We start from the raw sequence: 13,296 nt of genomic DNA on the forward strand, positions 1-13,296 counted from the left end.
TACTTGGGTTAGAGGTTGAGAAGACGAGAGAAGACGCTTGCTGACATTAGACTTGAACTTCTGTAGACTGTAATTTTCAGGAAATATATATGAAGGAAGGTTGTTCCAGAAAATGGCAGTTGAATTAATAAACAAGGAAGATGAAAAGTTGGTTCTGTGAGTTTGAAGTTGGACAGTAAATGGATGTTGGCTGGTGGCGGCACATGTTCGGACTGTTTTGAAAGAAAGAGCCAATTCACAAGGAGAGTGCCCATGGAAGTATCAGTAGAAAAGGCATGCAGCAGAAACAGTATGTCTATGAGACAGAAAGTTGAGAGACCCTGTTAAAGATGAGTCATTAATTAACTTAACTGCCCTCATCTGAATGGAATCTAGAAGCCTGAGAGACGTTTTGGAGATACCACCCCAGATGAAGGAACAATAAGTGGGTGAGAGAGTACATGTGAACAGGCGAAGTTTTTACAGCTCCAGCAAATAGAGGGTTGTGTTAGGGTTGTTAAATATACAAGAACAGCAAGTCTTAATTGTTTATATAGTAATGTTAGAAGTGTCGTCAATAAAATGAGCGAATTCGAACTGCTGGTTAAAACAAGTAACGCAGACATAATACGACTTACGGAGACGTGGTGCCACCTAGAAATTGGGGATGATGAGTTTCAGTACGGCCTGTATAATGTATTTAGGAAGGATAGGGTAGATAGAAGGGGTGGTGGGATAATACTTCTTATCAGAAGCAACCTGAGTGCGATGATAGCATTCCCGGATTCAGACATTTCACATGTGAATCTGGGTGTGAGATAGTTGGAAACAAAGTTATAATTTGAGTAGGAGTAATCTACAGACCAGGTGATTGTGAAAATTATGATGAAAGCCTCTACATGCAAATGGAATGGGCGAGTAAGCGTCAATGTCTTATTAGGGGTGATTTCAATTTGCCTCTAATTGATTGGATTAAATGGGAAGGAAACTCAACATGGGAACAAAATTTTTAAATCAACTAGATGACTGTTGTTTGTATCAACATGTCAGGGAAAGTACTAGAGAAAAGAATATCCTAGACCTCATCATCACCCATGAATCAGATGACATAACAGGGCTGACAGTAGAGGAACCAGTAGCAGGAAGTGATCACGGAGTTCTATGGTGGATGATGATGAGAGAGGTAGCAATAGTAAAAGGCAAAGGAATGGGTTTTAATTTCAAAAAAGGAAATTACGATGCCTTAAGGTACTACATGGCCTCTATTAACTGGGTAGATATCGCACAGAGAACGAATACATTAAACTGTGGTATGCTTTTAAAACATTAATCACAGCTGCCTTGAATGCGTATTTACCATTAAAAAAAATACTCCACGAGGAGGGTTCCAAGTTGGATGAATAGTGAAGTTGCCACATTACTTGAGCAGAAAAAGGTGGCATGGAAAGGTTACAGAGCAATAAAAAGTACTGAAGCCTATAACAGCTGCAAGATGATCTGTAATAGAGCCACAAAAAAGGTTCGACAGGCAAAAGCAGTTTAAAATCACTAGCAAACAGAGCAAAAGAAGAGGGATAAGGAATTCTTCATATATATAAATGCCAAGAAGAGAAGGACAAACCAGATCGGACCTTTACATAAGGGAAAGGGGATAGTATTAAATACACCAGCTGACATTGCAGATGAATTCAAGTTATTTTGCATCGATATTTACAAATGAAAAACCTTTTGTGGCAATGTGAAATTGTGGGAGCAAAGTTGAAAAATATGCAATTAATGATAATGAAATTTCGCAAGATTATTTAATGAAAAAACTTTCGAGCCTACAGGCCAGTAAGGCTCCTGGAGTTGATGTAATGTACCCTATAATCTTAAGGGAAGCGGAAAGTGAGTGCACTGAACCACTGAGGCTAATTATGCGAGCATCACTAGACTCTGAGGAGATTCCATTGGATTGGAAAAGTGACAACGTATCTCCCATACATAAGGGTGGCTCTAAGAGTGAAGTGGGAAATTATAGACCTGTCAGTCTGACCTCAGTGATCACGACTTCAGTGGTAGGGAAAATCATGGAGGCAATGATCAAGGGTGGAATTCAGGATCATTTGGATCGAATTGAAATTCTCAAGTATACTCAGCATGGTTTTGTAAAGGGAAAATCATGTTTAACAAATCTGGTTCACTATTTTGAAAGGGTCACTCACAAGTGGATTTAGGAAATAATTTCGACATTGTTTATTTAGATTTTGGCAAAGCTTTTGACTCAGTCCCACATCAGCGGTTGCTTTATAAGCTGGAACAGTTGGAATCACTGGAAAATTTCTTAGATGGATAGCTGGATGGCTTCAGGGCAGAAGGCAGAGAGTTGTGATAAATGGCTATTCCTCAGATTGGGTTGATGGAAGAAGTGAGGTTCCCCAAGAATCAGTATTAGGACCACTGTTGTTTTTAATTTTCATAAACGACACCAATGAAAGGATAGAGGGCGTGATGTCTAAATTTGCAGATGATGTTAAAATTGGTAGAGTAGTTAATGATCACTGTCAAGCTAAGCTTCTTCAGAGAGACCTAGATAGACTTCAGGAATGGTCAGAAAAATGGCAGCTATGCTTTAATCCAACAAAGTAAGGTATTATATCTGGGAAACAGTAATCTCAATATAAATTATTCACTTGGTGTAGTTCAACTAAACCCAGTACTGGAAGAAAGGAACTTGGGTGTTACGATATGGTCAGACATGAAATTCTCTGAGCATTGTAAACAGGTGGCAAGGAAGGCCCATGATGTCCTATCGATGATCTATCGAACTTTAGGGACGTGATAATCCCATTATATAAGGCTTTTGTTAGACCACACTTGGAATACTGTGTTCAAGTATGGAGACCGCACCTAAAGAAAGACATTGAGCTTCTTGAAAGGGTGCAAAGACGGGTAATTTGCCTGGTGAGATCGGCAAAAGGGCATCCTTATGAAGAAAGACTTCGAATATGTGGGTTGCAGAGTTTGGAAACTAGTCACCTTAAAGGAGATTTGATTGAGGTGTTTAAGGCTCTGAGAGGCATCAGTAAAATGAATGAGGACGAAATTTTCAAGATTATAAATGACGCCAGAACTAAGGGACATAAATTCAAGTTACGGGGGAGGGGGGGATGTTTATATTGGACTGCAGGAATTTAATTTTAGTCAACGGGTTATAAATTACTGGAATAAGTTGCCTACATGGGTGGTAGAGGCTGACACTTTTGGGAAATTCAAAGGTCATCTGGATAGTATCTTCGGTATCAGGGTATGAGGGAAACGCATAGGATGATAGGTTTAATTTCCTATTCTTTTATTAATTTTTTTTTTTTTTTTAAATCATTGTTTTATTCGGATTTTTTTTTTTTTTTTTTGGCTGGTGCAGCATAAGCCATAGGCTTTCTTGCACCATGCGGCCATTACTAATACTAATACTAACCTCCAAGGCACAACGTACTGGTCCCAAAGGAACTAGTTGTATTAGGTGACTCTATTGTCAGGGAAACAGGGAACATATTGTGCAAAAAGGACAGATGGGACAGGACCAGGGTATGTCTCCCAGGGGCAAAGGTTGATGACGTAGGTCAGATATCATCCTTTAAGGGCACAAAGGGTGACATTGTTGTACACGTTGGCACTAATGATATTAAGAGTAGGAGACCAGCAGAATTACTTAACAAGTACAAGACAATGCTGAAAAAAAGCTGCGAGTTAGGGTTCAATTTGAAAGTGTCTGCAATTCTGCCGAGACATGATAGGAGGGAGTATATGATGAGAGCCTTGTCGATCGATTCAGCCCTGGAGAGAATGCGCAAGGCTCAAGAGGTAGAATTTTTTTCAGCCTGGTCTGTGCTTGTTTACAGGACAGACTGCTTCTACAGGGATACGATATACTTAAATAGAAAGGGCGCAAGAATATTTGCTGATGCTATCGAGACAGAGTTAGGCGGGTCGGAAAACTGCTAGCTTGGGGTGATACACGGACTAATAGATTAACGACGCTGGCAGAGGTAAAAGTGATTCTTGCACTACTTCTATTGAAATGCAATTGAGCAGCAGCCTCGAAAGCAAGGCAATGGGAATTTTCAGGACTGCTGGGAGTCATAGTGGAACAAGTAAATACATGGGCTGTGTTAGGGTAACAAAGAGTAAAAACAGGTGCATGTATACTTGCATGTACACCAATGCTAGGAGCAAAGTTAATAAATTCGATGAGCTCGAAGTGCTAGTCAAGACATCAAAGGCAGATATTGTGGGATATCAGACACACAGTGTCAAACAGACATAAGCAGTGCAGAACTGGAATTTGGGGAGTACAATGTGTACAGAAAGGATAGACAGGACAGGACAGGAAGGGAGGAGGGGTTATGCTGTTAGTTAAGAAACACAAAATCTAAGGAATTGCATCCAATTGATGTGGGTGGATGCAATGTTGAGTCTGTTTGGTGTGACATAAGCACTGGGAAAGGAAAAATGAGAGTAGGTGTGTTATAAGCCTAATGAATCTGATTAGTATAATGAGCAATTCTGCACAGAAATAGAGTGGGTCAGTAAATTAGAGTATCTTATAAAGGGGTGATTTTAATTTCCAGGATTTGACTGGAATATGTGGGTTTGTCACTCACACACTAGCAAGGCTTTTGTGGATTTACTGGATGATTGTTTTCTACAGCAGCATTTTCAGGAGGCAACTAGAGGGAGTAGTACTCTTGATCTGATTATCAGTAGTGATTCTTCATGCTTCAAGAATCTGCAGATAAAGGAACCAGTAGGCAGCAGTGATCACAGTATGCTGAAGTGGGATTGACTCAGAGAGGTAACTACCATCAGGGGTAAATGGAAGAGTTTTTGCTTTCGTAAAGTCGACTACGATGGACTGAGACAGTATTTAAATTCTATACAGTGGGACAAACTGATGATGTTACCAACAGCAAATTCAAAATGGGAAGCATTCAAAGAATTAATCTTGGAAGCTACTAGGTTTTTCATACCAACAAAGAAATATTGTTCAAGATTTAGGCCTAAATGGATGTCAGATGAAGTAATTAGACATGTGACAGAGAAGAAAAATGCATGGAATACATATGAATTAACATGTGACACAGAAGCCTATGATAGATATAAGCTGGTCTGTAACCAAGTTACAAAGGAGGTTAAGCAGGCGAAGGCAGATTATGAGAAATCTTTGGCAAAGGATGCAAAGAAAAACAGCAAAGAGTTCTTTACTTATGTAAACTCTAGAAGGAAGGGGATAAATTAGATTGGTCCACTTGATATCAATACCACTTGGTTCAACTGTTGATGATCCTACTCAGGTAGCTAACAAACTAAATGAACATTTTGCATCAACATTCACACATGAGGAGTTATTCAGGGAGGGGAATGCCAGAAGCGTATACAACTCTGGCAGTAAGCTAGATAATCTTTTAATAACTGAGAGTAAAGTGAAGGAGAAATTGTTGAAGATAAACACAAGAAAGACACCTGGGGTGGATGGAATCTTTTTTTTTTTTTTATGAAAACCCCCAAACACGAAAGGTATCAAAACCTATAGTACTTAGTACCGTGCATGGGTTGAAGGAGAAGTATGGGGGGGGGGATATGCCGGAAACTTTCCTCTAGAGACTAAACATGGGTTTCACCACTTCAAGCCTCCAATAAGCAAAGTAGTGGTATTTCACCGGTTGATGAAAGTCATCTACCAATCTATCCAGTTATATTAAAGGAGGCAGCAAAGGAAGTAAGCAAACCCTTAGCCATAATTATGAGAGCTTCCCTGGACTCAGTGGAGGTACCCATGGTCTGGAGATGTGCAAATGTGACACCAATCCACAAAGGAGGATCAAAGGAAGACACAGGTAATTACAGACCTGTTAGTAGGACTCCTTAAATATCAAGAGACCTGTTAGTTTAACTTCTGTTCCAGGGAAATTAATGGAGGCACTGGTTAAAGAAGCATTGCAGGATCATGTAGACGAGACTTTAGTTATACCTCGGACAGAGCATGGGTTTGTTAAGGGGAAGTCCTGTGACTAATTTGATTGGATACTATGCTGTAGTCTCAAAGGAACTGGATGCAAAGAATAACTTTGATATCATATGTTTGGATCTTAGAAACCCTTTGATACTGTTGCACATGGAAGACTGCTGCACAAATTAGAGCAGTGTGGCACTAGAGGCAAATTGCTGCTATGGATAAAGGGATGGTTCAGTGGGAGAAAACAGAGAGTGGTAATCAATGGACACTGCTCTTCGTGGACTAATGTCATTAGTGGAGTCCCTCAGGGTTCAGTGTTGGGTCCATTTTGTTTTCTGTATTTATAAACGATACTGATGATGGTATATCAGACTTAATGTTCAATTTTGCAGACGATACGAAGGTTGGCAGGGTTGTTAATGACACTAATGACAGTACACTGCTGCAAAAGGATTTAGAAAAGTTGAGTGGATGGGCTGAGAGGTGGAAAATGAAGTTTAACATTAACAAATGTAAAGTACTACATATGGGAAGCAGTAATCCCAGAATAAAGTATCAAGTCTGTGGTACCACACTGACAGTGGTAGAGAATGAAAAGGACCTGGAGGTAATTGTGCAGGCAGATACGAAGTTTTCTGAGCAGTGAAGACGCTCTGCAAGAGTAGCTCATGGTGTCTTGTCAATGATATACAGGTATTTTTCTAGCAGGGATAAGGATGTGATTATTCCCTTCTATAAGGCAATGGTCAGGCTACATCTTGAGTACTGTATACAGTTCTGGAGGCCTCATTTTAAGAAGAATGTAGATCTGCTGAAACAAGATTAGTGAAGGGAACAAAGGGTTGCTCTTACGAAGAAAGAGCTTAAGTTTTGCAAATTACAGTGTCTGGAGACTAGGCACCTGCGAGGTGATCTGATTGAGGTGTATACTCAAACCTTGAATGGTTTGAGTATGCTCAATGCGGATGGGATTCTTCCTCTTGCTCAGAATAATCGCCTGAGAGAGCATAAATTCAAATTGAGGAAAGACGGTTGTAGGATAGATGTGCAGAAGTTTGCCTTTAGCCAGCGGGTGGTTGATTGGTGGAACAAACTTCCATCTGTTGTTGTGGAAGTTGATAGCTAAAATAGATTCAAGGCAGAACTTGACAAACATTTGGGGCGAGTGGATGGGTAAAATAAGGCGTTTTTTTTTTTTTTTTTTTTTTTGGCTGATGCTATATAAGCTTGCTTTCTTGCATCATGTGCCTTTGCTAATGCTAATGCTAATATTCCATGGTAGGGCAGATTTGCAATTTATAGAGTGAACAGCTGTTTCGAAGAAAAGTAACGCCAAGAGCGAAAGAGAAACCAAGTTTTTTAGATGCAGAAAAAGCAATATTTATAATGTGCTTGTGCCAAGAGAGATTAGATCATGGTAATTGTAAGTAATCAAAAGATATATATCAACTTGCCTAAAAATTGGACAGTCACCAAAGATAAGCATAGGAGCAGAAGAATCCTTTTTTGCGAGATATAAGACAAGATTGAGTTTTAGAAATATTGAAATCAACTAAGTTGTCTTTGACCCTGGAGAATTACCTGCAGATTGGCATTTAAGGAATTGGTAGCAGATATTCAAGAAGTTGAAGCTGATTGAGCAGGGCAAGGTTTCTCAAAATGGAAGGTGGAATGCATTGTGCTTTCATCGACAAAACTATGGATAGGATTTCCGATCAATGGAAGGTCATTAATATACAAGAGGAAAAGAGTGGGGGAAAGAACTGAACCTTGGGGGACACCAGCATTAGTTTAGAAGTTAGAAGACAAAGAGCCATCTACCATCACTCTCAGTGAGTGATCAAGAAAACTGGATAACCAATAACAAAAAACAGATGGCAAACCATAAGATGGAAGCTTGTTTAGAAGATCTTTATGCCAAACACGATTGAAAGTCTTTGAGATGTCAAGAGCAACTTCTTGTGTTTCACCAAACTTTTCCATTGAATTTGCTCATAAATGGGTAACATAAGCCAGAATATCGCCAGCAGGTCGACATTGACAGAATCCATACTGGCAATCGTTGATCAGACGGAAGGTTTCTAGGTAGTTTAAGAGTTGGTAGTTAATTGATTTCTCCATTACTTTAGAAAGAGTAGAAGTCATTGCATTGGGACGATAATTGGATGGGAGGGATTTGTCACCCTTTTTAAGGAAACTGCTGGACATAAGCAAATTTCCAAGCAGAATGAAAAACACCTTTGGAATAAGAAAGTGAAAAGAAGGCGGCAAAGAACAGGAGTAAGTTCAGGAGCACAGGTTTTGAGAACAAATGGAGAAATACCATCAGGACCTGGGGCTTTCTTAGCATCAAGATTCATCAAAATCCTTCTGATATCCTTTTGACGGAAGACCACAGGAAGCAATGAAATGAGCATGTTGGGAATGGTGGGAGGTGTTTTACCAAGATCTTTAATACATGAGTTGGAAGAAAAAGAGGATGCTAGCAGGTCAGCTTTGTCCTTGTCCCAAAGTGACAAAAGAATCATCTGGTGTTGACAGAGGTGGGAGCAGAGATGGGCAAAAGTTGCGGCTAATAGTTTTGGCAAGAGACAAGAATGCTCGGTTAGCATTAGGGCAAGAATGCAAGTTAGGGCAAGAATGCAAGTTTTCTACTCTTAGCCTGTTCTAAATCTACTTTGGACTGATTAATAGCTGCTTAACAATTGTTGCGAGCTTTGGTGGTAGAAAATGAAACTGAAGAATTGGAAACAAGCCAATTACAATATGCAACATTCTTCTCCTGAACGGACTAAGCACATTTATTGGAAATCCAAGGTTTAGATAAAGGACGAAATTTTGAAGTGGAGTGTGGGATAAAGGATTCCATTCCTACAAGAATAATTTCATCTGAGCAAACATTGACATCAGAAGTTTTGAAACAGTAGTATGACCAAGGAAAAGAAGAAATGAAATTTCACAGGTCATCCCATTTTGCATTCTTGTAATACCAAACAACACGAGGTTGTGAACAGCCACGAGATAAAGGCTCCACTGGAGAATAGACAATCACCAAGTTGTGATTTCAGTGGGGAAAAGAGCAACTTCTTGTTGAGGTGCCTAAAAGACCACTCACTTCAACAGTGTACTTAGAAGTGTTGTTTGTTTGTGAGAAAAAGATCAAGGGGGTTGGCTGTATGGTTAGGATTGTCCTGTATTCTTGTAGGTAAATGAACAATCTGTGCAAAGTCATTAGTAATTGCAAAAGCCTCAGCATCTCGACCAGCTGGGCGGTATGACTAAAAAACAGAAGCCGGCTGGAAAATTACCTTACTGTTAGGAAAGTTGGACTGGAGAAAGTCAAATTGCAAAGAGAGGAAATTGAAGATCTCCAAGTTATTAGTGAAGTTGGGAGAACGGTAGAGACTACAGATTGATTTGACACAATGAAGTAGAGAGATTTTAAGCCTGAGAAGATCAAAAAGAGGAGATTCCAAATTACCAAGTCTCTGACAGGAAATATCAGAACAGACATATGCATAAGTACCACCTTTGAAGCGAAAGGAATCATACAGCAAATAATTTGAGAAATTGAGTTGAGTAGTAATTGAATCAACCGATAACTGAGATTCTGTCAGAAAAAGTACATGGGGTTTGGCAGACTACAAGTGGAAATGGACATCGTTGAGATTAGAACTGAGACCATGTATATTTGTGAAATGAACTAGAAAGTGTTTGGGAGGTTTAGATCTTTTCGCAGATAAGCTTACTCTATTAGTTTGACAATTCATGGTGTATTCAATAGTAAGAAAACGTGGGGGAGACATGCTGTATGAAGTAATGAAATTTTTGGATAGGGCATACACATGGTAAGAATATACCCAGATCCTTGACATAATGTGGCCTCGACAATGCCCGCTGCATACATACTCCTCGGACTTCCTCCAGTCAGTGTGGCAGAGTAGAGGTATCAAGATTATACAATAGCTGATCTGGAAGCCTCCTAAAGAGTTACCAATAGGTTTGGTCCACTGTAGTAATTAGTGGCCGGCCTGCGATCACTGTTTTAGAGCTGTACCCTCAAAATGTAAGGAAGATTGGATCTTGCCATGATGTCCATCATAACTGATGACTTTTGGAATCAGTCATACTGCATGATGGAAGAGGTGGGGAAGGGTTAACCAGAACTTAGCTCTGGAGACTAAACATGGGTTCCACCATTTCAAGCCTCCAATAAGCAAAGTGGTGGTATTGCACCAGTTGATGAGAGTCATCTACCATCTAGTAAATTAATGTGTCATTAAAGTGTATCAGAAAAAAGTATCAATTCCTAGCAACATATACAGGGTGTCTCAAAAATACACGGCAAAACTTATGTAAACAAGAAAAATATTTTATATCAACATAGTTTCGGAAATGCTTGGTTCCCAAGTTATTAACCGGAATGTCTTATCTCCTGCAGGTGATTTCCTTCATCACAAGGTACTGACAGAATCTGGTAGTTTTTCATTCCGACCATGTACTCAAATCAGGAGCAAGTAATGCTCCGGAGGCTCGTCGTTTGTACCACAAACATCCAGACAGGAAAATGTCTGAAGGTATCCATCTCCGCCTTTATGAACATGGGACCTTTACACCTCGTGCTGCCGACAGAGGACGACCAAGATCTACGACTCCTGAAGTAGAGGGTGTACCAACTGCCTGGCCTCCATACTCACTGATTTAAATCCATTAGATTTCTTCTTGTGGAGCCAATTATAGTCATTGGTGTATTTTACTCCGGTAGCTGATGTGGAAACTCTCCACAATCGAATTGTGGCAGGTTGTGCGACAGTACAAAACATGCCAGGAATTTGGCTTCATCTTCGTGAGTCCATGAGACATGATGTGAGGCCTGTATTCAGGCAGAAGGCGGACATTTTGAACAATTACTATAAGGTGATGTGAACAGTTGTGTCATAGACAGACCTTCAAAACTCGGAAACCAAGCATTTCTGGAACTACATTGATATAAAATATTTTTATTGTCTACATATGAGCAACTCATTCCTGAAGTTATGCCGTGTATTTTTAAGACACCCTGTATAGCATTGCCATTGCTCCCATTCTAACTACTGATCCCCATCCTGAGTAACTTGAGCCAATCTTTTAAGCACTACTTTTATCCCTATTGATAATCTCATTATTAAGTTTTCATACAGAGTTCACATTTTTTTTTAGTTATTTGTACCTGATATTAAAACATCATTGGCACAAGTTTTAAAAATTTTTAAGAGCTGCTTGGTAAGCTTTTGTTTAATAATTTATTATACATAATGAAAACACCGTTATATCATTATTAAATTAAACTCAGGAAACTTCTGAATCATGAAATAAATACATCAAATTAATTAATGCTAATAAATGGTTCAGGTAACGCAAATTGCTATTTTGCTCCTATGAACCTAGCCACCCTTTTAGCCCTATTAACAGCATTAATTAATTTTCTGTATTAATTTCATGATTCCTGTACGCAATAAATATTCATGAAATGCATGAAATAAATATTCCTATATTTATTTCATGTATTTATTCCATACCCCCTATAGCCCTATTCACAGCATTAATTAATTTTGTGTATTTATTTCATGATCCAAATGTTTCCTAAGTTTAATTTACCTCCTCCACCTTAAAATTTATAGCAAGAGCATCAATTTTCAGTGAAGTGTATCATGTTCTTTTTGAACATGGGGCTTAGAACAGATATCCAACTCCTGATCTAGCTGCATCATGAGTGAAAGCCAACAAGACAAGACAAAATTAAGAAAAGTTAAGAAATCCAGTTTTAAAATAATTTTTGAAAAAATATTTTATAAATCAAAACACAATAAACAAATTTTGGGAAAGAATTCTTTATTGCTTCCTAGATTGAGAAATGGTATCATGCCTGAGCCACAACATTTCTGTTTTTGGCATAATGGCAATATGCAAGGGAGGAAGGGGGTCAAATCGAGTCAAAAAAGGCTGATTCTGCATCGTAAATCCTGAGTTGATGGCTACAAAAGTCCACACAAATATTACAAAAAGGCCTTGAGCACCAGGAAACACAACATAAAAATTTTCTTGTAATGATCAAAATTGTCTATAACATTTATAAAAAGAAAATATAAGAATAAGTCTTTGCAGATAAGAATACTCACAAAGAATTACTTACTCTTCAGATCCATCATTTCTCCTCTTTAAATGTTGATTAATATTATTCCTGTTTGCACCAAGGTTATGTAACAGTTCCCAACTGGTAGCTGTCTGAGAAGTGCAAGGATCTGGTGGTAAGGGCGCAGTAAACCTCATTATGGCATCTCTGGATTCACAATCAGATTTGGCAACCCAAGGCATAAATGTAGGAACAGTATGTGCCCAGGAAAATGCTGATGACATGTTAATCATGGAAGAAGCCGAAGTAAAAGGCATATGAGAAGTATATGGAGTAGGTGATGAACTAGTCCATGACACAGTTGTTGTGGGAAAACAACTGAAAAAGAATTATGAACATGTGTACAAAAATAAACAAACACATGGAAAAGTCTAATACACATTTTAATTAGAAAAGATGTATAATATAATTTATAAATTGCAAAGTACTGCAGAAAACATGAAATTGCAATTTCAATATGATTAGAATTTGCAATTTGAATATGATTAGAATTTGCAATTTGAATATGATTAGAATTTGCAATTTGAATATGATTTTGAATAGATTATAAATCTTCAATTTGAATTTGAAGATTCATTCTCTTGCAAAATTCACATTCAGCATTCACAACCTAATGAATTCTGTCACTTCTTGGAGACTTATGCATTTCAAAAGTATTCATAATTTGTCATTTATAATTAGTAATGCACAAAATCAAATGATTGGTAATCGAAAAAGTTCAAGAATAACACAGAAACGATATAATCAAATAAATTTGTCGGAATCGAATGATATCAGTGTTATCAAAATAATCTAAATGTTTGGTATAATTAAAATAACTGATTGTGCCCACTTACTTATAGTCTAATTATAATACTTGCAAGTACAGTGATAACTTCCTCCTTTGTATAGGAATGTAGCTATGTGCAAACATCCCCTACCACCTATACGTAGATAGGTGTGTAGGGGATAGAATTATCGGGGTGGTGGAATCGTTCTCCCCACCACCAAATATCAGAACACATGAATAGAGAGCCATCCCTCCATTCCAAAACAACTATTAATAGCATTTCAAATTTTAATATGAATATGTCATCTGGAAAAAGAAATCATAAAACATGTTATATCACACATAAGCTATATTAGCATTAGCATAGGCATATGATGCAAG

General features: G+C 38.4%; 1 protein-coding gene across 4 annotated transcripts in view; it reads right to left on the reverse strand.

Annotated features, from left to right (window-relative positions):
• Mst85C overlaps positions 1–13,296 on the reverse strand; it is a 231,492-nt gene that overhangs the window by 143,915 nt on the left and 74,281 nt on the right. For all 4 annotated transcript variants that reach the window (XM_090373477.1, XM_090373476.1, XM_090373480.1 and 1 more), the window contains exon 3: positions 12,147–12,464. In XM_090373477.1, coding sequence (XP_090229603.1) covers positions 12,147–12,464 — 318 coding nt within the window. The remainder of the gene's footprint in view (positions 1–12,146; positions 12,465–13,296) is intronic.

Source organism: Mastigoproctus giganteus, chromosome 5 (assembly GCF_048544385.1).
Source record: "Mastigoproctus giganteus isolate SK-2022 chromosome 5, ASM4854438v1, whole genome shotgun sequence".
NCBI lineage: Eukaryota > Metazoa > Arthropoda > Arachnida > Uropygi > Thelyphonidae > Mastigoproctus > Mastigoproctus giganteus.